This window comes from Gopherus flavomarginatus, chromosome 2 (assembly GCF_025201925.1).
Source record: "Gopherus flavomarginatus isolate rGopFla2 chromosome 2, rGopFla2.mat.asm, whole genome shotgun sequence".
Lineage (NCBI taxonomy): Eukaryota > Metazoa > Chordata > Testudines > Testudinidae > Gopherus > Gopherus flavomarginatus.
In genome coordinates, this window is record NC_066618.1 from 263,517,213 (window position 1) to 263,543,060 (window position 25,848).

At 41.6% G+C, this 25,848-nt stretch overlaps 2 protein-coding genes across 15 annotated transcripts in view; both read right to left on the minus strand.

Annotated features, from left to right (window-relative positions):
* The window catches only part of RRM2B (ribonucleotide reductase regulatory TP53 inducible subunit M2B), a 48,710-nt gene extending 43,760 nt beyond the window's left edge, over positions 1–4,950 (minus strand). Inside the window, exon 1 of one of the 3 annotated variants that reach the window (XM_050941095.1) lies at positions 4,783–4,950. In XM_050941095.1, the coding sequence (XP_050797052.1) occupies positions 4,783–4,950 (168 nt within the window). Of the gene's footprint in view, positions 1–4,363; positions 4,617–4,782 lie in introns of those variants that run through there. The other 2 variants (XM_050941097.1, XM_050941098.1) reach the window with 2 other exon arrangements.
* Positions 4,951–16,642: 11,692 nt separating this feature from the next.
* UBR5 (ubiquitin protein ligase E3 component n-recognin 5) overlaps positions 16,643–25,848 on the minus strand; it is a 151,970-nt gene continuing 142,764 nt past the window's right edge. For all 12 annotated transcript variants that reach the window (XM_050940483.1, XM_050940474.1, XM_050940482.1 and 9 more), the window contains 5 exons: positions 24,360–24,515; positions 23,784–23,897; positions 21,757–21,901; positions 20,987–21,072; positions 16,643–19,937 (listed from right to left, as the gene is read on the minus strand). In XM_050940483.1, coding sequence (XP_050796440.1) covers positions 19,725–19,937; positions 20,987–21,072; positions 21,757–21,901; positions 23,784–23,897; positions 24,360–24,515 — 714 coding nt within the window. In that variant the 3' untranslated portion in view covers positions 16,643–19,724. The remainder of the gene's footprint in view (positions 19,938–20,986; positions 21,073–21,756; positions 21,902–23,783; positions 23,898–24,359; positions 24,516–25,848) is intronic.

Here is a 25,848-nt window from a genome sequence, read left to right on the forward strand (position 1 = left end):
GACCCTGTCCTCCAAAGCAGTTGCAATCCCTCCCAGTTTGGTATCATCTGCAAACTTAATAAGCGTACTTTCTATGCCAACATCTAAATCGTTGATGAAGATATTGAACAGAGCCGGTCCCAAAACAGACCCCTGCGGAACCCCACTTGTTATACCTTTCCAGCAGGATTGGGAGCCATTAATAAGTACTCTCTGAGTACAGTTATCCAGCCAGTTATGCTCCCACCTTATAGTAGCCCCATCTAAATTGTACTTTCCTAGTTTATCTATACTATCATGCGAGACCGTATCAAATGCCTTACTAAAGTCTAGGTATATCACATCCACCACTTCTCCTTTATCCACAAGGCTCGTTATCCTATCAAAGAATGCTATCAGATTAGTTTGACACGATTTGTTCTTTACAAATCCATGCTGGCTATTCCCTATCACCTTACCACCTTCCAAGTGTTTGCAGATGATTTCTTTAATTATCTGCTCCATTATCTTCCCTGGCACAGAAGTTAAACTAACTGGTCTGTAGTTTCCTGGGTTGTTTTTATTTCCCTTTTTATAGATGGGCACTATATTTGCCCCCTTCCAGTCTTCTGGAATCTCCCCCGTCTCCCATGATTTCCCAAAGATAATAGCTAGAGGCTCAGATACCTCTTCTATTAACTCCTTGAGTATTCTAGGATGCATTTCATCAGGCCCTGGTGACTTGCAGGCATCTAACTTTTCTAAGTGATTTTTTACTTGCTCTTTTTTTATTTTATCTTCTAAACCTACCCTCTTCCCGTAAGCATTCACTATATTAGACATTCCTTCAGACTTCTCAGTGAAGACCGAAACAAAGAAGTCATTAAGCATCTCTGCCATTTCCAAGTCTCCCGTTACTGTTTCCCCCTCCTCACTGAGCAGTGGGCCTAGCCTGTCCTTGGTCTTCCTCTTGCTTCTAATGTATTGATAAAAAGTCTTCTTGTTTCCCTTTATTCCCATAGCTAGTTTGAGCTCATTTTGTGCCTTTGCCTTTCTAATCTTGTCTCTGCATTCCTGTGTTATTTGCCTATATTCGTCCTTTGTAATCTGACCTAGTTTCCATTTTTTATATGACGCCTTTTTATTTTGTAGGTCACGCAAGATCTCGTGGTTAAGCCAAGGTGGTCTTTTGCCACATTTTTTATCTTTCCTACCCATCGGAATAGCTTGCTTTTGGGACCTTAATAGCGTCCCTTTGAAAAACTGCCAACTCTCCTCAGTTGTTTTTCCCCTCAGTCTTGATTCCCATGGGACCTTACCTATCAGCTCTCTGAGCTTACCAAAATCCGCCTTCCTGAAATCCATTGTCTCTATTTTGCTGTACTCCCTTCTACCCTTCCTTAGAATTGCAAACTCTATGATTTCATGATCACTTTCACCCAAGCTTCCTTCTACTTTCAAATTCTCAACGAGTTCCTCCCTATTTGTTAAAATCAAGTCTAGAACAGCTTCCCCCCAGTAGCTTTTTCAACTTTCTGAAATAAAAAGTGGTCTGCAATGCAGTCCAGGAAGTTATTGGATAGTCTGTGCCCCGCGGTGTTATTTTCCCAACATATATCTGGATAGTTGAAGTCCCCCATCACCACCAAATCTTGGGCTTTGGATGATTTTGTTAGTTGTTTGAAAAAAAGCCTCATCCACCTCTTCCACCTGATTAGTTGGCCTGTAGTAGACTCCCAGCACGACATCACCCCTGTTTTTTACCCCTTTTAGCTTAACCCAGAGACTCTCAACACTTCCATCTCCTATGTCCATCTCCACCTCAGTCCAAGTGTGTACATTTTTAATATAGAAGGCAACACCTCCTCCCTTTTTCCCCTGTCTATCCTTCCTGAGCAAACTATACCCATCCACACCAACTTCCAGTCGTGTGTATTATCCCACCAAGTTTCAGTAATGCCAACGTCATAGTTGTATTTATTTATTAGCGCTTCCAGTTCTTCCTGCTTATTACCCATACTTCTTGCATTTGTATATAGGCATCTAAGATACTGGTTTGATCTTGCCTCCCAGCTTTGCCCTGACCCTCCTTTCTCTCTGCCATTATAGCCCGTGCTCCCTCCTGTTTCCAACCCATCTCCCAGGTCTTGCTCCCCACTTACCTGTGGGGTTTGCTCACCTGTCCCCGTCGAACCTAGTTTAAAGCCCTCCTTACTAGGTTAGCCAGTCTGTGCGCAAATAAGGCTTTTCCCCTCCTTGAAAGGTGAACGCCATCTGTGCCTAGCAGTCCTTCCTCGAATAGCATCCCGTGGTCGAGGAAGCCAAAGCCCTCCTGGCGACGCCATCTTCGCAGCCAGGCATTCACCTCCACGATGCATCTGTCTCTGCCCGGGCCCCTATCTTCGACAGGAAGAATCGAAGAGAATACCACCTGCACTCCAAACTCCTTAACCCGTACTCCCAGAGCCCTGTAGTCACTCTTGATCTGCTCAGTGTCACACCTCACAGTATCATTTGTGCCCACACGGATGAGTAGCATGGGGTAGTAGTCAGAAGGCCGGATAATCCTCGACAATGCCTTTGTAACATCTCGGATATGGGCCCCTGGCAGGCAGCATACCTCCCGGGATGAAGGGTCAGGGCGACAGATGGGTGTCTCCGTCCCCCTCAGCAGAGAGTCTCCAAGCACCACTACCCTACGTTTCTTATTATCAGTGGTGGCAGCAGACCTCCCAGCCTTAGGGGTACGAGGTTTCGCCTCCTTAACTGTTGGGGGTGATTCCTTCTCTCCTGTATCAAGAAGAGCATAACGGTTATCTATTACCACAGCAGGAGGGTTCGCAGCAGGGGTAGAGCACTGCCTGCTGCCAGAAGTAACCAGCTGCCAGTGTCCACTCTGAGCCATCTCCTCCTCCACTGGTGTGTCAGTAGTCCTGTGAACTGGGACAGCTACGTCAGCTGTCTCCACATGGATACTGTCCAGGAATTGCTCATGGATACGGATATTCCTCAGCCTAGCCACCTCCTCCTGTAGCTCTCCCACCTGCTGCCTGAGAGATTCCACCAGTAGGCACCTTTCACATTGGATGCCACCCCCAGCCTGGATATCAGTAAGTGGAAATTGCAAGTTACAGTCTTTGCAAGCCCACACCAGAATCTGGGTAAAAGCATCCATGCTTTGGTGCTCTGTCTGGCTACAGGTGTATATATATACTTGAATATAAATAACCAATAAATTCTGCTGGGATCTCTGCATAGATATCAATATCTAAACAGTGGGGTAACAGAAAAATCACCAAATATACTTGGCTTCCAACTGCTGGAGGATTTTGTTTGGATTCTAGTGAATTCCAGCACTTACAGATTGCATTACAAGTAAATTAATAATCACAAGCCTCCCAAGACAAGATAGTATTTATCTATTTTTTCTAAGTCAAACCCTTAACATCACTGTAAGAGCAGAGTCTAACCCAATTTCCTCATTTAAATTTAGAAAGGAAAAAAATACACATAAACACTTAAAATTTATTTGACCTTTCCCTAGAATTTAGCCACTACTATATGATAGAGTTCAAACACTCCCCCAGGACCTGTATGCTCCTGGTGGAGCCAGAACTCCCACTGAAATCAAGGAGTGCATGCTCAGACTCAGACCAACAAAGATATCCCATATTTTAAAATCAAAAATGTTTCATTATGAACTTTGCCGAACTAAGACCAAACCAAACGATGTTTGGCTGCCCTGATGTCCAGATTTTAAGACTTTTTTCTATGCAAAAATGTATTTCATTACACAGATGACGTCAACTTAAAAAACAAAACACACTTTTGTCTGAATAACTTTACCAGTTAGCAGTAATACCCTAAGTCACTAGGTCCAAGGAGAGAATACTTCAGTGCTTCACAATGACACTGAAACAATAGAGGACAGCACTGTGTCAGCACATCTGTTGTCCCTGGGAGTCATTCACACAACGGAGAAGAGAACTACATTAAAAAACACACACACAAATAAATCCAGGAAGATGTGGCTGCAAAAGAAAGACAAAAAGTAGTGACTGACACTCGATGTACATTAACAACAATAAGTTGGTATAACTATGGTGAAAAATCTACAGCCTGAGAGATGCAGTTATGCCGACCTAACCTCTGGTGTAGACAGTGCTATGGCAACAGGTGGACTTGTCCTGGCTCTCAGTCTCAGGGAGGCGGAGTACCTCTCCTGCCAGCAGGTGTTGTCCTCCCTGAAGCCCTGCAGCTGCCCTTCTGTGGCATTTTAAGTGTAGACAAACCCTGAGAGCAGGACTGCCCATTGGCTACTAGGACCACAGCACAAAAGACCTGAGAGAGTGTTTAAGCCAATGAGATTTTGTATAGCCCCAGGGTCTGGGTTTTTCATAGCTACCTTCCGGTGCACGTTTTCCAGCGTCTCTTCACAATCACAACCGGAGGCTGAGCGGGGAGGGCGCCATGCGAGTCTAAGCAAGCTCATGGCTCCACAAACCGGGGCTTCAGAAGCCCCCACCCGAAGCCAGTGGCCCCGGCTCACGCCCCGCTCGCCAACCTCCGAAGAGCCGCACTTGAGACAGACGCTGACCCGTCGTCAGCCCCAGCGGCTGGGCGAATAAAGAACCGGCGCCTCCGTTCCCGGCTCGCCAAGCACCTGCCGCAGCGCGCTGCCCGCCCGCGGTAGGCCTGGCCCCGAGGCCCCGCAGCCAGGCTGCTAGTGGCCGGCCGGCCGCAGCGCGCTCCCTGCCCCGAAGGCAGCGCGAGCCAGCTGGGCGCGTGACCCGCGTCAGGGCCAGGCGCCCCGGCAGCGCTTACCCGCTCCGGCCCTACGGCCTCCTGCGGCGGAGCGCGGCCCCAGCGATCGCCCATGGCGCGCAGCGGCCAAGCGGGGCTGCGCCACGGGCCGGAGGGACACGCTCGACCGGCGCTGCGAAGCCGCTGGAACGTTACAAACGGCGCGGCTGCTCTGTTGGTACGGAGCATGCGCGTTCCGCTGGCGCATGCTCAGTGAGCTCGGCTGAAGCCGCTGCCCTCCCTCAGGCGGGGCGTCTGTGCGCAGCTGTTCGCAGGCGCGGGGCAGAGGCGCCAAGGGGCTGAGGGGGCGGGTGAAATATTTCACACCCCTGTCCCCGCCAGAAGCGCAAGCGCCTGCCCAGGTTGGCTGGTCGCAGGAGCCCGGCTAGGCCCAAGGCTGCATAAGGCCTCCTGCAGCGGGCAGGGGTGGCTCTGCGGTGCCGCCCTGGGCTGGGCCTGGCACAGCTGCAAGGGGTGAGGTCACTGAGTGAGCACTGCAGCGCTGGCCTGCGTTAGCTCGCTGCAGCCTGCTGTTTAGCGGGGTTCACCGTCCTTGACTCTCCGAAGGGCTGCTAGTAGCTTCAGCAATCAGCTCGGACAGTGGTGCCAGCAGAGCCCCTGCCGTTTGCAGCAGGAGTTTGTAAGTCTTAAAATTTTGTTCTTGCTCATACACGTTTGTTCTTTGGGATCATGTGACAGCAAGGCAGAGTGATTGTCTGGTTTGGTGTCAAAGCTTCTCCAGCTTCCTTTGATCCACTCCAGGTGATGGCCTTCATCAGCTGTCATTTTGTCTCTTTCTCCAGCAGCCTAGTGCTTTTTCGCATGGCACCATGTCTGTGTAGAACCTGCATCCCACATGTTCACCACAGGCCAGATTTTTAAAGAGGGAAAGTACCTTGTAGATACTTTTGAAAATTAGTTGCCTAAATATCTTTAAAAATCTGGCCTTATACTATCTCGCATGAAATACTTCTACGCAAATATCTACTGTATTTTTATAGTTATGCAACACAGTTATACAACATACAATATACTTATACAACCACGAGATAGACCGACAACCACAAGTATTCAAAAATCATGAGTTATACATACAAAAGTTATGAAAGTGAAATACATACATGTGGGTTTCTCTTACTTTGCTATTCTGTTTCTGAGCCTTTAGAGCAGGGTTGGGCAAACTACAGCCTGCGGGCTCCCACTGGGGAGCAGGGTCTGGGGCTTGCTCCAATCTGACACTCCAGCTTTGGCGCAGGGTTGGGGCCACTCCATGCAGCTCCTGGAAGTCATGGCATGACCCCACTCCAGCCAGGGCACAGGGTCAGAGATGCTCCCCACGGCTCCCGGAAGCTGCGGCAGGGCCCCGCTCCAGCTGGGGTGCAGGCCACACCATACGGCTCCCAGAAGCTGTGACATGGCCCTGCTCCAGTTCCTCTGTGCTCCAGTGGCCCCTTCCAGCACTCCAATGGGAGCTGCAGGGGCAGTGCCTGCGGACGGGGCAGTGTGCACAACCGCTTTGCCATGCCTCCACATAGGAGCTGGAGAAGGGACATGCTGCTGCTTCCAGGAACTGCTTAAGCTCCGTTCGGAACCTGCACCCCTGAGCCTCTCCACCTGCCCCTGCCCCAGTCCTGATCCCCCCTCATGCCCTCCAAACCCCTCAATCTCAGCCCAAAGCATCCTCCTGCACCCCAAACCTCTCATCCCTAGCCCCCGAGCCCACAACCCCAGCTGGAGACTGCACCCCTTCCTGCATCCCCAGGCCAGGGCCCCCTCCTGCACCCCTAACCAGAGCCCACACCCCAACCGCAATTTTGTGAGCATTCATGGCCCACCATACAATTTCTATTCCCAGATGTGGCCCTCAGGCCAAAAAGTTTGCCCACCCCTGGCTTAGGGTACACTAGCTTCATATTTTTGCTGTCTCCTTTCCCAAAGAATCCATATATCTAAAACAGGTCTACATTTCTATAACATTCAATACCATTTCGGACTTCCAGTAACACGCAATTCCCCCCTCCTTTTATAATTGAAAACTTATTAAAAATCCTCATGGCGATAAGTAATTCCCTATCCTGCAAACACCAAAGTGCATTCTCTACTCCATTTGTTGCATTTTTAAAAGTTGATTTTTCTACTGAAGTCTGTATTCTTCTAATTGCATATTTTAATTCTGTAGTCTTTGTTCTATATAATTGTTATGATACATTTCAGTGATGTTCTTTATTCTGACAAGTTTATTGTTCTGTCTTGCCAAAATCAAGGATTTTCTAAGATAAATTATCTTTTGCATTGGTTGCCTTTTGGAGAAACTAAAGTGCCTTTTCTCCACTATATTTTTACAGGGAGATAGCTAATGCATTAGCTATCCCATGGTAAAAATACACATTTCTCAACCCTGAGGGAACAGACTATAATGCTGACTCAGATGTTAAATTAACCATTATGCATAGTTTGAAAACACTGATACTGGTTGTGTGGCTAACATTGCTCCTTTGCCATAAGAGACATTTGTGTCTGAATGTCTGAAGCCCCACCCTCCATTTGGGCAAGTGTCATGGAAAAACAGTTTAAAGCATTTTAACGAAAGGAATTAACAGAGGCTCCCTGCCAACCCTCCCATTTTCCATTATTAAGGGCATTTCTAGATAGTGTGATATTTAAGGTACAAAGTTAATGCACATAACCTCACAGCACCTTAAACCCCTAGGTGTGGATGCTTTAATTCAAAAGTAAATTGGTGTTAGTTTTGACAACAGTAGTCAAGGCCCCATGGAAGATTTAATGAATCCTTTTGCAAAACATTATTAGTCAGCAGACCTTTGACCTGCCTTGAACATTTTTTTAATTTTGTGTGTATTCCACATCCGTCATACCTTGCTACCCATGGACCAGAGGACGAGGAAGTTTAGAGGCAGCAAATTATTACTGTTGCCATTTGCTACCTGTGGACTGGAGGCTGGGGTAAGGCAGGGGCAATAAATTGTGACAGGACAGCAAAAAAGAACGCCTAGATGTCAGTAACTGTGACTGATAGCAAATTGCAACATTACTTAGGTTTAAACAGAGACTGGGAATGGTTAGGTCATTACACTAATTGAATCTATTTCCCTATGTTAAGTTCTCCTTGCACCTTCTATAGGTCATCTCAATTATCACTTCAAAGGTTTTTTTTTCTTCTGCTGATGATAGCTCATCTCAATTGATTGACCTCTTCCAGTTGGTATGCATACTTCCACCTTTTCATGTTCTCTGTATGTATAAATATCTTCTGTCTGTGTTCCATTCTGTGCATCCGAAGAAGTGAGCTGTAGCCCACGAAAGCTTATGCTGAAATAAATGTTAGTCTCTAAGGTGCCACAAGTACTCCTGTTCTTATTACAGCCTGTGTGTGTGTAATTCTGTCACTGCATGTGCAAACTAAGCAATCAGCCTGTGGGTGAGGTCTGAGACTGGGCAATGGTCTGTCTGTCTCTGTTAAAGTAAAACTGAAAACTCCACCTGGAAAGAGCAAATATTCTTTTAAAAGCTTTTCTTTGAATTACACCAGGTTTTGGGGAAGTTTGGAAATTGTAACAAATTATCAAAAATATTTTGCTCCTGTAACTAAGTATGCACCACACACATATGCTTCTCCTATTAATCTCTCAAACCCCAATTTACACAGGAAAAAAAAGACAGGAACCCCCCCCAACTAAAAAAAGGGCAAGAAAATAGAAAAATCATGTGCCAGACTCCGGAGCAACCTTTTCCCTTCCTACACACAAGAGCAATCTTACCTGGACCTGCAACCATTTATGCGGAGCAGCAGTCTTGTTATGTGCAGAAACCAGAAAAAACTACCAGTGTCCAAACTTCATATAAAGCTCAAATAGGTTTTTGGATTAAACAATAAAAGAGTTCTGAAAGGGCAAAATTCTGAACACTTCACTCCACTGTTCTCTCTGGCACCTCGACCTGTAACCTTGACATTATTTGACTCATTTACATTTTTCTCACTTCTGTATTCAGGCTGTTGCCAAATCCTGCCAGTTCTTCCTGGCCCATCCACACAAGTTCAGATTGTGCACTTGCGAACCAACTGTGACATTCAAGTGACCCATTTACAGCATGTACAGCTGAGTTGTGTCATAAGACAGCAAAGAGGGGTCAAGGACCGTGCTCACCTCTGTGTCTGTACAGCACCTAGCACAATATGGGTACTACTGCACATCCACACCTACCACAGTGTTTTGCTGTTTGTTGGTGCATTCAGGGCCACCTGGGAGGGAGGGGGAAGTGGGGCAATTTGCCCCAGGCCTCCACAAGAATATAGTATTCTATAGTATTGCAACTTTTTTTATGAAGGACCCCCAAAATTGCTTTGCCCCAGGCCCCCTGAATTCTCTGAGCAGTCCTGGGCGCATTCTGGGAAGATTTAGTCAGTTACCTGTAACACCTCAGGAGTGGGCAGATTGATTGGAGGACATGCATATAGAGCAGCACCACCAGTACCTGGGTAATGCACACAGGGATGTCCTACCACCCAGACAGCTGGAAGGGAGGAGGAGCAGCCGCCAAACTGGTTGCAAAGGCAGAATAGCTAGGGGTGTTCTTGTCCAACCTGCGGAACAACAGGTATTAGTAAGGGCATGTCTATGCATACTGCACTGCAGCAGCACAATTGTACCGATGCAGCTGTGTCACTGCAGTGTTTCTGGTGAAGACACTATGCTGACGGGAGAGAGCTCTCCCATCAGCATTATAAAACCCCCTCTGTGAATGGCAGAACCTATGTTGGCAGAAGAAGCTCTCCCACTGATGTAGTGCTGTGCACACAAGTGCTTATGTCAGTGTAACTTGTCACTCAGGGGTTGTGGTTTATTCACACCCCTGAGCAACACAAGTTATGCAAACATAAGCTAAGTGGTTACAGAAAACCTGCCTACTCTTCTGGAACAAGTGAAGCACTTGACTGCCAGGTTTAGAGAGTATTAATCATGTATGTGAGCACAAACCATAGAGCAAACAACCCCACTAATGGTTAAAAGGGTGTGAACTGGTCAACTGCAATTCTCCCCTCTCCCTTTCTTGCTCTTCTCCATCTATCCAAAAATCCTTCACAAAATATGCCCATTTGAATCCCTTCACTGGTTTCAGGTCATCCTTTGCACAGAGTTCAGTTTTCTCAGCCTCACTTTCAAGGCCCTGCACTATTCTGCTCCTGTTTCTCAGTTCCTTAACTGCTCTCAAGCCACTCGCAGGGCAGGGGGATGGAACTCAGGAGATCTGGGTTCAGTTTTTAACTCTGGCACAGAATCCCTGTTTGACATCACTTTGTCTCTTTTGGGTCTCAGTTCCCAGGCTGGAAAGAGAAGACTAACACTTTCTAGGCTTTGTCCTTCAGAGGTGTTAAAAAACAAACACACACACACACACACACACACACACACACACCAAAAAGACAAAAAGTTGTGTCGATGACAAGCGCTGGCATGAACAGCACTTTGTTGGCAGGACAAAGCCGCTGCCGCTCATGGGGTGGGGATGGAAGTTTTTGGTCAGCAGGAGAGCTCTCTACTGCCAACAAACAGCAGCTACATTGCGCTCTTTTTAGCGGGATAGCCGTGTTGCTAAAAGCTGCATAGCGTAGACATAGCCTTAGAGGCATCAGAATTGCCTGGCTGGAACAGGTCAGGAGTTCATCTTGCAGAACATCTTGTCTCCAACAGTAGCCAGAATCATATACTTCTGCAATAGGCAGACATGGAACTTCCATTCTCCTATCCTTTGTCTTGCAATTTGAATTGTAATTTCCTTGGGGCAGGGACTGGCCCATGTATCCTTAGCACAATTGGGTCCATGAGATGCAAATGTATTTCAAACAACTAATTTCTCCCTTTATACTTTTCACCTGTTCTTGACTTCTACACTATCCTCTGCAACTGAAACAACTTCCCTATCCAGTAAGTGCTCTCCTTAAAATACATCTGTAAAGCCCCTCCACAACCAATTGAATTATACTTAAAAAAAAAAAACACTTTTGAAAATGCCTCGTGTTCCTGGCCCTTTACTGTATTAGGTCTGATCTTCTTTATTTGTCCAGTCCAGACTGTAAATTCCTTGGGGCAGGGACAGTGTTTCCATCTGTTTTGAATGGCACTGAACTCCCTGTCAACACTCAGTAACTGTCCATCTTGAACCTTGCATCAAAAGAGAAAAACTCTGAAGAGTCAGGTGTTCCCCATCTGCATCAGATCACCAGGCAGATGGGAGGCAGCTGCTTAGCCACAGGAATAAAATTTTTATTAAAGTTAATGTTTAAAATTAAATATACACAACTTAAGACAGAAGGTACTGTACATCTGGGGTCAGGCTTGAGTTATGAGGGATTACAGGTATTGGTTACAAGGATCATGAGAAACATACATATCATATAACCAGCATAGACCCAGATTGGGGTGCAGAGTTTTTAAAGCATCAGTGGATAAGTGGGCTCAGGTATACCACCCATGGAATGTATTAAGAGTCCAAGTCAGTATCAGTGTAGCAAATAAGTATGTGGGAACTACACTGTAGTCTGCAAGGAACTCAAGCCCAGAAAGTTATCAACAGAGTTTATTTTTTAAAAAAGGAGGGGAGCAGCAATTTGACCCATCAGATACCGTAACAAAGAGGTACTAATTCTACTGCCAGGAAAGACAAGATGCATCATCTCAGCAGAAGAAAACCAGAATACTTCAGTATTGTTGTAAGGGGCTTGATACCAGCCCATTATCATCCAATTGCATTTTCCCTCCCAAGTCAAAAACATTCTTTGCACCTGAGAACAAAAAAACCCACCCATCATGTATCACAGCAAGCAAAGTGTGGAGGTAAGCAGAGTCTAGGGAAAGCATGCTTACAAAGGGGACATGACACAAATGAGAGAGATTTAGGATCATTTTGTCTGGAATAGAGAATCACAGCAGAGCTGGGTGAGCGATTCTAAACGGTGATCAATTCCTTCCTTATTACCTTTTCCTGTAGTACAAGAACAAGAGATAATTCAATTACACTGATCACCACCACTTTTAGACAAAGTGTAAAAGGAAATATTACACACAGTATCAAGTTAGCCTGTGGAATTCACTGCCATTGGGAACCAAGTCAAATATTATGGCCAGAAAGATTGGTGGATTTGATAATTTTATTAATACCATTTGTAGTTACATATGTGAACATAATGGAAATCAGAAGGATGTCTCTAACCTGGTTTTGAATACCACTAAAATCCCTAGGTATTGTTCATCTGACTGAGATCTGAAATGATTTTTGCCTCTCCAGAAATTTAGGAGAGCCGCAGACTCTTCCTCCCAGTGATCCTCCATTAGCTCTGTGTGGTTTGTCCACTCAGCTGCTTCATTATAAATATTTACTAAAGCATGTGTCCCTGAAACAGGCTTGAACATAATAATCTGTTGATATCACAACAATAAGTAGCTGAAGGTGTCTCTCAGGAGGAAAACATTTGTCTTAATTAGTTGTTACATTTTTTCCTGCCTCTTCACTCAGGGCTTGTTACAATGGAGTAGCTGACCTGATGCAAACCCTTCATATGGAGATGTTGCACGGATGTGCTGGCAGATGTACAGCACTGGTGTAAAAATGATTTGTACTAGCAGAGCTTATCCTCGTTTTAGTAAACAGCTCTGATGCAAGTCACTTTTTACACTAGTGCAGTACATCTGCCCTAGGGGTTTGCATCAGCCTCAGGCCCAAACCCCGGTGTAGACAAGTCCTGAGGTCATAGTAAGAGTGAGGTGCTGGGAAGCATTTCCAGCTAGCAGAAGTGGCTACTCAGCAGGCAGATAAAAAGACCTTGAGAGCATGTGTCATAAACAGATAGCTAAGGGTTAATGTCTCTTTCACCTGAAGCACCTGACCAGAGGACCAATCAGGAAACCGGATTTTTTTCAACTTTGGGTGGAGGGAATTGAGTGTCTGAGTCTTTTGTCTTTGTTTTTTCTGGCTGCCTGCTTTCTCTGAGCTTTGGAGAAGTAGTTCTATTTTCTAATCTTCTGTTTCTAAGTGTAAGGACAAAGAGATCAGATAGTAAGTTATATGGTTTCTTTTCTTTGGTATTTGCATGAATATAAGTGCTGGAGTGCTTTGATTTGTATTCTTTTGGAATAAGGCTGTTTATTCAATATTCTTTTAAGAAATTGACCCTGTGTTGTATCATCTTAATACAGAGAGAACATTTGTACTTATTTTTCTTTCTTTTTATATAAAGCTTTCTTTTAAGACCTGTTGGAGTTTTTCTTTACTTCAGGGAAATTGAGTCTGTACTCACCAGGGAATTGGTGGGAGGAAGAAATCAAGGGGAGATTTGTGTGTTGGATCGCTAGCCTGATTTTGCATTCCCTCTGGGGGAATAGGAAAGTACTTTTTGTTTTCAGGATTGGGAACAGAGAGGGGGAGTCTCTCTGTGTAGTTTCACAGAGCTTGTGTCTGTGTATCTCTCCAGGAGCACCTGGAGGGGGGAAGGGAAAAAGGATTATTTCCCTTTGTTGTGAGACTCAAGGGATTTGGGTCTTGGGGTCCCCAGGGAAGGTTTTTCAGAGGGACCAGAGTGCCCCAAAACACTCTAATTTTTTGGGTGGTGGCAGCAGGTACCAGGTCCAAGCTGGTAACTAAGCTTGGAGGTTTTCATGCTAACCCCCAAAGAAAATAAGTACAAATGTTCTCTCTGTATTAAGATGATACAACACAGGGTCAATTTCTTAAAAGAATATTGAATAAACAGCCTTATTCCAAAAGAATACAAATCAAAGCACTCCAGCACTTATATTCATGCAAATACCAAAGAAAAGAAACCATATAACTTACTATCTGATCTCTTTGTCCTTACACTTAGAAACAGAAGATTAGAAAATAGAACTACTTCTCCAAAGCTCAGAGAAAGCAGGCAGCCAGAAAAAACAAAGACAAAAGACTCAGACACTCAATTCCCTCCACCCAAAGTTGAAAAAAATCCGGTTTCCTGATTGGTCCTCTGGTCAGGTGCTTCAGGTGAAAGAGACATTAACCCTTAGCTATCTGTTTATGACAGCATGTACTATGGCCCAGGCTGTTGAAAAAAGGTTAAACAAAGTTTGGTTTCTCCCTAGTGCTGGGACCTAACAGCAATGATACTTTAAGACTTACAAACATTGCAGGGGGTTGACCTTTAAAGCCACGGGAGGTTTATGGGGGGGGGGGGAGAAGAGGGGAAGGAGGTATCACTGCCAAATATTCCCAGCCAATGCCCAGCCACCAAAAGGCTTGTGTGGAATTGTAAATGACCGTTCAGAATTTCCACTTATTTTCCAGAAATTTAACCTTCATTTAGAATTTCTTGGCTCTCAGGGGTGTGTATTTTTTTAAAATAACAATATCCTAATAAGGACTAAAAATTATCTACACTATTCCTAACAGGTGTTTGCCTAACATGCTCTTAAAAATCTCCAATGATGGAGATTCCACAACCTCCCTAGTCCATTTATTCCAGTGTTTAGCCACCCTAACAGTTAGGTTGGACATTAGGAAAAACTTCCTAAACCTCCCTTGCTGCAATTTAAGCCCATTGCTTCTTGTCCCATCCTCACTGGTTAAGAACAAATTTTCTCCCTGCTCCTTGTAACAACCTTTTACATACTTGAAAACTGTTATGCCCCCTCACAGTCTTCTCTTTTCCAGACTAAACAAACCCAGTTTTTTTCAATCTTCCCTCCTAGGTCATGTTTTCTAGCTGTTTAATCATTTTTGTTGCTCTTCTCCGGACTCTCTCCAATTTGTCCACATCTTTCCTGAAATGTGGTACCCAGAACTGGACACAATACTCCAGCTGAGGCCTAAGTAGCACGGATTAGAGCAGAAAAATTACTTCTTGAGTCTTGCTTACAACATTCCTGCTAATACATCCCAGAAGGATTTTTTGTGCAAGTGTTACACTGTTGACTCATTTAGCTTGTGGTCCACTATGACCCCACACCCCCCAAGATCCCTTTCCCCAGTACTCCTTCCTAGGCAGTCATTTCCCATTTCCTATGAGAGGTAAGGAAGTATTCTCAATTCTACAGATAAGAAAGCTGAGGCAGAGAGATGTGTGTAGAATGTTACAAAGAAAGCCCATGGTGGAACTGGGTATAAAATCCAGGTTGCTCTTGGCTTTCAGTTCTATATTTCAATCACACAAGCATCTTCTCTCCCAAATCAATCTTGAGAGATTCCCCCCAACCCCCACAACAATTCTCAATTGCTCCCTGGAAGTATTTCACAGAAAGCCTTCCAGAATCAAAAGCTGACAATTCATGGAAAGTAACTTTTCAGTTATCTAACATAGCATTTCTCAACAACTAGTCTGTGGACTGGCACTGGCCAGAGAAAACTCTGACACAGTTTAGGAAGGCAACAAGATGGTCCCTGGTATAAAAAAGGTTGAGAAACACTGATCTAACACATAAGGAATTCAGCATGTCTGAGTCATTTGTTCAGTGACAAAATTTGCAAGACAGTTTCAACACAAAACAATAGGAAATTTAAACTAGGACAGGTAAGTTAAAAACAGTAGGGAAAATATGACACACCCAACAAGAGGGAGAATCCAGTGTTAAAAGATGTCTACTGTTGGGAATAGTTTGCAATGTAATTGGTGGCAACAAAAAAAGGCTGCTGCAATTTTGGGGTGCACAGAGACATTTCACAAATCAGGAATGTACTGTCTTCTCTACACAGCTCAGTGCAGCTGCATCAGGCACCTGATTCCATTTCAATTATCCAGATGTCTCTGAGGGCCAACTAAAAACTTCATATGATCAGTTTAAGATAAAAAACTGAAATTTGTTTATGAACATTTGGATTTGGGACAAATGTCAGATAAACTGAAATTTGGATAACTGGGGATTTGACTATATTGCAGTCAGTTCTGGGCAAACCACTAGTAGCAAGACAAACTGGAGGGAGTTCAGAGAAAAACAGCAACAATTTTAAGAGGTCTGGAAGGACTGATGAATGAGAAAAAAATTGTAAGTTAAATATACATAACTTGGTCATGAGACAAAGGGAGGGAGATATAAATCCATGAAGATCTGAAGAGTGTAAACAGAATGGAAAGGAGCCATTTAGAATAGTGGAAGGTGTATAATTATGATATACTACATTTTGGTTATAACATTACAAAAGGAAATTTTAGGTAGAATAGCAGGGAAAGCTTCCTGATTCTAGGATACATTATACTGTGGAATGGTATTCCAAGGGCTGTTACAAAAGACCCCATCAATAGATACCTAGAAGATGTACCTACCCCAGATAACAGTACAGCAACTATAGGGAGATGGACTGGATGAGCTACATCATTTTTTTCCCATTTGAATTATAGAATTAAAGATGAAGGGCATTTTAACATTTTCTGCCCTCACTCATCTTTGGATGAGTAAATCAGAATACCTCATTAGTTTTGTATGTAGTCCATGCTTTTACAATGAAAAAAACCCTTACTTATTTTTGGAAGGGAAGAGTAAAGTCTCATGTCTGTTTGAAATTACTAAAATTCTGCAAGAAATACATTTTGCTTTTGCTTGCAGATTTTCTAGTCTATTGCTCCTCTCTCCATGTTTAGATTTAATGAACAGAAATCTCACTTGCAATAGCAAAAAACAGTTGTCATTTCAAAGCCAAACTGGGAAATTAAACCAGCTAAGTATGAGGAAAAACTCAGATCATTTTTTTAAAATCTAGAATCCCAGAAAAGGGTTGCAACATGGAATTTAACTTAAGTGACGTGTATGATTACTTGAACATCAGTGACTACCATTAAAATCCAGAATTCGTCAGGTTAGCATGATGTGGTATATTGTTACAATAGGAATCAACTATTGACTTATTGGCAAACGTTGACATTTTATTGGCAGCTGCTGTACTACTTAGAGAATTATCAACACTTGAGGAATTAGGCCATAAAACTGAAATATTACAAACTTTTCTCCTTTTTTTTTTATTTCTCTATCGCATCTTAAAAATAAACTAACAGAAGGGCTTAAGTCAAAGGGAAACAAGGTGTATGATTTTAATAAACATTTTTCTTATTAAAAACCTTGATATTGCTTAAATATACCATACAGAGAAAAGCTATTTTATAAAGCAACATACACATTTCAAGTCAATGATGGCAACATAAATTATTCTGGCTAACCCCTCTGCTTATGTCATCAGAATGCCTTGGTTGTGTATATATGGTGAACTACTGTATAAGACTAGTTACCTGTGTAATTTCTGCCTAGCTATACAGTACAGGTTTTTAAAAAATGTTTATGCTATATACAGTAATATATATACATATAACATATATTTATATGTTATACATACACATACATTTTTATACATATACACACACAATACATATATACACAATACTTTACACTTACATACGGCCTTTGATCAGAGGATCTTGGATGAGTTTTACATCATTAAGCCTCACAAAGCTTCTGTGAGGGAGGCAGCTTCTTTATTTTATGGACTGTGAATCTGAGGCCTGATCTACACAGTCTTTATACCAATATGAACTATTTCAGTTAGGGCTGTGATTTTCTTTTTACTGAAGTATTTATATTGGTACAACACCTAGCGCGGACAGCTATACTGGTATAAAGGTGCCTTATATTTGTATAGCTCAGTGGTTTGAGCATTGGCCTGTTAGATCCAGGCTTGTGAGTTCAATCCTTGAAGGGGCAATTTGGGGATTGGTCCTGCTTTGAGCAGGGGGTTGGACTAGATGATCTCCTGAGGTCCCTACCAACCCTAATAATCTATGATTTTATGACATGCTACTTACATTCATAAAGCACCTTTATACCAAATATATAACTGCACCCACATCAGGGAGGCTGTACAACTTTAACTACACACCACTCTAGTAAAAGCAATATAGCTCGTGTTTATGTCTTTGAGCTGAGAGTTTGTCTAAAATAACTTGCTGAAGGTCACAGTGGCAGATCCAGGAACAGAATCCAAAATGCCAGACTCCCAGTCCCCATTACTTAACCACCTGAAACCTTCCCCCCTGCCTGTGAGGGCTGTTCTTGGGAATGCTATTATTATTTCATTAATACATGTGGAAATATTTCTACTGGTTTACTTGGTACATCTGCAGCTTAACTAAGCAAGTCTAGAAGAGTTAGCCTTATAAAATAGTCTTCAGAGTCAAAGTGGCACACATGGTGATCAGAGTTATGGTCCCAAGCCCTCCTCCATGCATGCAAGAGAGTTAGAGGTGCTACAGAAGCAGAATGCTGCATTTTTAGGTAGGGTGGAAAACGGAAGGAGTTTAGGTCACTTCTGGCCATCCACCTCTGTTTGGCACTCAAAGTGGCATTGACCAATTTTGGTGCAAAACCAGTTTAGCACCCCTCAGCAAGGAAAGGTCATTGCAATATGGAGTCACAGAATGCAGGGAAAAGTAGGAGAACAACAAAGTCATCAAAACCCATCATCATCAGTCTAGTCTATTAAGTCTTAGTAAGCATCAGAATTTGATAGCAAGGGCAGCCAAAGTTGCTCCTTCTTCTTTACTAATGGCCTTCCAACATTTAAAATGGAAATCATTAAAGCATTAAGAATTTAACGACAAAAGTACTAGGCTACTATATGTTCAAAGACTACCCTTGTAAAACCAATAATCGCTTTATTAAAAAGTGGTCATACACTACAATGAATCTGCATTTATTTATTTATTCCATCATAATCAATTTTGATTATTGGGGAGAAACTTTCCTTTAAATTCTGCATTTTTGTGAAGAGAAGGGGTTGCCTGGCTTGCTCCATTCAGGATTCTCTGCTAACTGTAAAATGTGGGCTGAATTGCTTCCATTAATTTATTTGTTATATAGTGCAAATGCAGATCAATTTTTCAGTTAAGAAATTGAGATTTTTAATGGACAACTGTGTCTGGTGTAGGCTGTTAGGCTAAAATATTCAGAGTTACATAAATAAAAACTATGGTGTCTTCAATATGACTTGGTATTTTGTCTATAATTTCTTTATTAAAAAACTGTAACAAGATACTTAAAAAAGGCTAGATACAAAAGTAGTTAAGCTGCTCACGAACATTAAAATTTTCCAAAATGTATCTTCAATAATCATGATCTTATAAACATTTTACAGTTACCAGAAAGTGCCCAGGCTGAGTTTACACAGTTGAGATACCGCAGTACAAGTGTCTAGTTAGAACTGGAAGTGGAACAATCTCCTGACTGTCTGCTTACTGAAATAGGGATACAAAAAAGTTGATTGTGAACTATGAAGTAATGTGCATTGGCCTCATCATATGTACAAAAAACCTCACTAAAGGTACAGATTACATGCAATCTATTAGTGATGGGATCTAATGTGCCAGAGTTCAATGCAATCAGAACAGAAATTGCAATGAAAGTGGTTTCATAAGTAAAAGTGAATGATTCCAACTCTTAGATCTGAACTGTGAAGAACTTTTTACAAGTTCAATATACATGATACACAACTGCAGCCAACCACAAATTGAACACCATAAAAAAAGTTAAAATAAAACACAGAACATACTTAATTTTTTATTTTGAAATTCCCTACTCCCTCTATACAAGAACCTTTGCTGAAACACTTTTCACAAAGGCAGCAGTGAATTTTTCTGAACATTTTACATATTTTCCCTCAGCAAAAAGATAAATCACAGTGTAAATTATATTGTTCTGCTGTCATCTTTGGCTGGGGTTAGGCCAAGAAGTTATTGACTAGCGAACTGTTACAGTCAAACATTGCTAGTGCTCCTTAGGCCTGTAGGTTACAAACTTAGTACAGGAATGTTTGCATTTAATCAATAAAGTACCACCAGGGGTATGACAGCATTAACTCTCATAAACTTTTATAGACAAATGGAAAAATCTACAAAACTTAGCTAGTAATATTACACAGCAATACACACTTTTTATACTCTACACAAAACCAAAATTCTTGGTCTTAATGGCGAGTAACAATTTCTGTTTCAGAATCTGTTTAGAGGAATAGAGTGGGACATAAAGGCGAGAAATGCAAGTGTTTGCTGTAGGAAGATGTTGGTCATCTGGTGGCCTTATTGTAATGGATGGCATGGGCTGGAATCCCTCCTCACTAGCAGGCAATGATGGGCTTGATGTCCAAAAATAAACCTAAAAGAATAGAAAGTAGGCTGTAACTTTTGCTGGTCTAGAAATATTTAAACTGACTCCAGGGTACAAACATTGGTATCACATACTGATCATTATTTTGACATGAGTAAAATGGGAAAGTCACAGGGCAATCATGGTGCTTGATCATAAAACATTCCTTGTAGTGTAGAGACTCAGTGGCTGTGCACTATTACGACAATGTTATACTCCCAGTCATTTCTTCTCTTCTCCCAACTACAAATATATAACACCACATTTATTGAAGCAATTTATCAAAAGAAGCAACACTCTCCAAATATTAACCACATCTTGGTGCAGGAAGTTGGGATTTCCCATCCTTTTGGGAAGAAGATAATGTCTGTGTATCAGAAATTTTTATATAATCAAATTAGCCATTTTATATCCATCAAATTACTATAAAATAAGCACTGATACCAAATGCATTAATAGCTAGCAATGGAAGTTGCAGTACCAAGAGTTTACTTGAAAAGTATTAGAAGTGTGAAATATTCTCTTGCAGAGCAAAGTGAATACTGAATTGCACCCTGAGTTCCCTTTGCCTAAAGCAATCTGCTCTAGATTTTCCTCTTTTTACACCAGTGCTTGTTTTCTTCTTTGGGAGTTCATTCAAAAATGAGACGGTTCACATCTCTGAGGTTATCAAAAGAGAACATTTAAAAAAAAAAAAGAGTGGGGGTATACAGTGCATAACAAGCTAACTTTTCCAATCCTCTATAAATGCAATTCAAACCTGATTTTCTGCCCACCTGTTAGTGTGAAACCTCTCAAACAGGGACTGCAAATGTGCTTGAGAGTTCTGAGATATGGACAATGAAAAATACACCAATATTAATTTTCTTGTGAACAAAGCTAGATTTCATATTCAGTCTCAAGAGTTGAAAGCCTAGTGCACAAACTCCCAAGTACTACTGCTACTCTACCAGTGTAGAAAACTGTTCCATTAAAAAAAAGAAAAAAAATACTGAAAAGCAATACTGATTGTTGAAAAACAGTCTTAAGCAACCTTTTACAGGGGAAGGACAACTTACTAGATCTTGTCTTTCTGTCATACTCATCTTCTCAACTATGGACCAAAACCAACGCTTGAATTGCAAAAGCTTCTCAGCATTTTCTCCTGTTTGAAACAGAATAATTACATTAAATGTATTTGACAAGGAACATTTAGAGCACGTTTTATACATGCCAGCAAGTAAAATACTTAGTGTCACTACCCCCTCCCAACAAAATCTGCACACCAGGAACAAGGACAATGCTATGTCAAACACTAATGCAAACACTTTTGAATGTAAGGACTAGACTTAAGAACACTGGTGTAAACAACTAATAAAATTAAGACACTGTATGATCTACTAACTAGCTGTATCTAAGTTTGTAACAGGTCAATGAAATATTTCTTTAAAATATTACATTACATCAATCATAACTCTAAATATATGGTCAGGCCAGGATTTGGCAGGAAAAAATAGCAACCCATAATTTGCTCTCCTTGCATTCTGATGGATTATTTATATAGTGATACTGAGGTTGTACCCTCAGAAGAGTTGTGTATTGTAATTTCCATTTTGAGGGAAAGAGTCTTAAAAGTGGCAAATAATAGGGTCCAGCACACTGAAAATCCTTTTAGCATATTATATTTAGAGCCATTCATTAAGGTCAATGAACAGAGCTGGTTTTAAGCTTAGAAAAAGCTGGATAGCAAGGATAATTTTTTCATCTCTACATAAAAGGACAGACAGGTGAATAATACTAAATTTCTAGCTGTACAACTCATTTCCTAAACAGACTAGGAATTTCATACCTGACTCATCATTGAAAGAGGTAAAGCTGATCAGCATTTGCACATTTACTTCACCACAGCCGTTTACCAAAAGCCTGAAATCTTCTGCTGTCAAGTCTTCTAATGAATTCTTTGGAAGCACATCCAGCAGACCTTTCCTCATTGCCTGAAAGAGTCACATGATTCACTTTACACTGACCACCTTTGCTACTGTTTAAGTGGATCTCTGAGAAGTTACATACAATGAAGTTCACAGCTCACAAATATCAGTTATTTCTCCTCTCGGCCGTTCACCTCTTCCATGTTCAATCACAAACTGGTAAAAACATCTTTTTGAATGGAACCTATATTGGGCCCACGGTCTAGGACTTACAATATTCAGGCCCAGACCAGCAACAAGCATTGGTAGACTGAGGGAACCAAATGACAATTATTTTTAAGGGTGGCACCTTGCAAACCATTGGTAGTACAAACAAGTGCTCTCTCTCTCTCTCTCTGGAATTTGAACCTTTCAATATAGCCATTTTTTCCTATGCCCCAGTCAGTTACAATATATCCACAATTCTTTTTATTACCTTGCTGCCTGCTACACAAATTCCACTTCCTGGAATTATGATAGTGCTTTAAAAATCTGCCACCTTGAGAACCACTAGACCTAGAATCTAATGTTGTAGCTGTATCTCATTCAAAAGCCACTAAAATCAGAAAGGATATGGACAGCTTCCATATGAGAAAAGATTAAAAAGACTGGGATTGTTCATCTTAGAAAAGAGATAACTAAGGTGAAGCGGATATGATAGAGGTCTCTAATATCATGAATGGTGTGGACAAAGTCAATAGGGAAGGGTTATTTACCCTCTTCATGTAACACATGAATCAGAGGTCACGTCATGAAACTAATAGGCAGTCAATTTAAAAAAAACATATGGAAGTACTTCTTCACATAATGCATAGTCAACCCATGACACTCATTGCCAGGGGATTTTTAAGGTCAAAAGTATAACTGGGTTCAAAAACAATTAAATATTTTCACAGAGAACAGGTATATCAACGGCTGTAAGCCAAGATGCTCAGGGGTGCAACCCTGTGCTCTGGGTGTCCCTAAACCTCTGACTGCTAGAAGCCAGGACTGGACGACAGGGGATGGATCACTTGATCACCTTTTCTGTTCACTCCCTCTGAAGCATCTGGCACCAGACACTGTTGGATAATAGGATATTGGGCTGGATGAACCATTGGTCTGACCCACTACAGCCATTATTATGTTCTTGAAATGAATATTCAGGAGATACTGATAAATCATGTCAGAACTGCAATTTGGGGCACGGGAAGGTGGGGAGGCAAATGACAGTAAGGACAATTTAATTTCAAAGTCTAAAATCCCATGGCCTACAATGGTTGGAAACAGTTTAGCAGTCCAATAAATTGTCCTGATAACAAAGCAAATATCTAATCTTTTAGTTTAGAACAGGCTTCTAAAAACAAGACCAAGTTTTACTTTTAATATAATTTCTGACAGATTCTGGTCATGCTTCTTGTTAAAAAATTAAGAATGGTAAGAATAAAAATTCTGCTTTCACTAGCCACACTGATCTTGCACAGAGCAGGCATAAGGAGGCCAGAAGCTCCAGTGACTTTATGCTGTCAGAGTTTGGCTTGTTAAATCTCTGAGCTAAGAGGTTAAATAAATCTAGGCTGACAAAGAAATATAGAAAAATGGAAGACTGAATAGAATCCATATGTCTTTGAAGATAAGCATTTCCCCAGTATACATTATATAAACTTAGGATATGAATCTTTTTTTTAATCTATATGTAAATGCTGAACTTTAACTAGTCACTGAGCTAACTTTAGTTCTTCCTTTTAGTGTACATGCTTCTTTCTATTCAAATAAGCTTTTAGGGTAATCAAGGTCTCCACATAATTAAGTTAACAACTATGTAATAAGAAACCAAGTTTAATACTCTTCAGAAGTTGGACAGCTTGGGATGGAACACGGTATATGCAGAAATTGACAGTATCATTCCAAAACATTACAAAGCACTTACATGTAGAGGTTGTTCTGCTACTACCAACATTCTGTGTTCTGCATATTTCCGGACATATTCATAAACATTCTGAGGGGTGACTGGTATATTTACACCATTAGAGATAAGTTCAACCTATGATGAAGTAGCAAAAAGGGGAGAGGATTTAAAAACATACTTTAAAGCAGAAAAAAACAGTTAAAACAAGAGTATCATTTCTATTACTGTAAGCAATAAATATATTGTGGTGCTATACAGCTTTTTCACTTTTAAAACAAGTTTTCAGTGGGTTACTGGTTTGGACTATTACCATGAACAGAAGTCTTATACTTAAAACCAGTCCTCGTGATGAGACCGATAATCCTGGTACTGCTGATTTCTCATTTAGATTATATTAAACAGCCCATAAATACTAGGGGTTGAATGTTCAAAAACATTTAAGTGATTTAGGAACACAAATCCCACAGACTTTCAATGGGTCTTTGTGCTCCTGAACACTTACACAGTTTAGAAAATCTCACCCTAAATCTGTCTGGGGTTTGACATGCTATGAACCAGTAACATTAAATTGTAAAGTCAAGTTCAGCTTGCACCTACCTGCCCTCCACCCTCCTCCTTGCACAGGTCTATTGCAAATGCTAAATCCATTGCTGCAAAAACAGCATCAGCATCCGTGCTCTGGGAGGCTAGGATAAGTTGCCGCAAGCTCTCATACATAACCGGATCAAAAAAAGCAAAGTCATGCCAGTTCACCTAAAATAAGGTAGATGTTTGATATGTAGCATTGTTTTTATAAATATATTCAACATAATGAGTTCTAAAACAGATAATATGTACACTAGCATAAGGCACCTAAATAGCCATGTAATGAGACATTCACTCAAACACTTGGAAAGAATCACAAAAAAAGGTAATTTCCATTCTCATCCTGATTTTCTGAGGTGCAGGAACATAACACCAGATTGAAGTGCACTGGCAAAGCACAGAGAAGGTTGTAAAGCATTTGCCCACACTAAGAATGACTATAGATCTAAGCAACTGAACTCTTGGAATGTATCCTTTCCATAAATCAGCATGGGTCAAAACAGACCCTGGTGGATTTTTCAACAGGATTTGAAAATGGGGTCATGTGTGTCATCACTCCTTTTCCTATCTCCACACTCCCTAAAACCCTGGAAGGAAATTCACCTGCGCCTTCACAGAAAGCAAGCTTCTTCCCAGCAGCTGTGAATTCTTTTAAGTGGAGGTTATTTGTGCCCAATAGTTGCCCTCCTCACCCTCAACAAGCAGATCTTTTGAGCAGATCCTTGCCTTTTTTGCCTTTAGGGGGCCTTTGCTCCATCAATTATCTGTCTTTCCATCTAAGACAGTACTTTGTGGTGCCCCTAAACTTTTACTCAGAGGGTAGAGCAGGGAGAATGTCCTTTTGTTTTGAAAAGGGGTTGGGGTGTTCTTGTGCATCCATAATCTCTTGCTCCTTTGTCACCATTCCCCTGCGCCATTTGTTAAAAATCACATCCATTTTGGACAAAGACTGGCTCTGATTTTTTTTTTTAATTTTTTTTTTTAAATAACCAAAATGAAGACCAGGGATAATGGAAAACTTTGTTCAGTTTGTTGCATTGGGCACCATATTTAGAGGTATACTGTCAAAAGATAATTAAAATGTGGTCTTCACCTAAAACAGTTAAAACACAGGCAATTGCTGGCCTACATTTAAATTTTATGTCTACACCTGAAGCAGAATTTGAAATCTGATTAAAGAATTCTCTCAATTGTTAAACAAAATGCCTTTTTGTAAATAGTAACAAAGAGCAGGAGAGAACTAATGCTACAGCACAGCTTCTTCAACTTCCTTCTTTTTTCTGCTCATGAAGATCAACCCTGTCCCATTTTAAATCTTTAATTAATATAGACAGCTATAGATAGAGAGAGCGAGCACACGTGCATATTATATTAACTGGAAACCCTCCTCAGTCAATTCCTTGGTATTCACTTGGCAAACTCAGTTTAATTGTAAGACAACAAAAAAAAATCACAACTGTTTTAATTAAATTTAGCATACCTCTACCTCGATATAACGTTG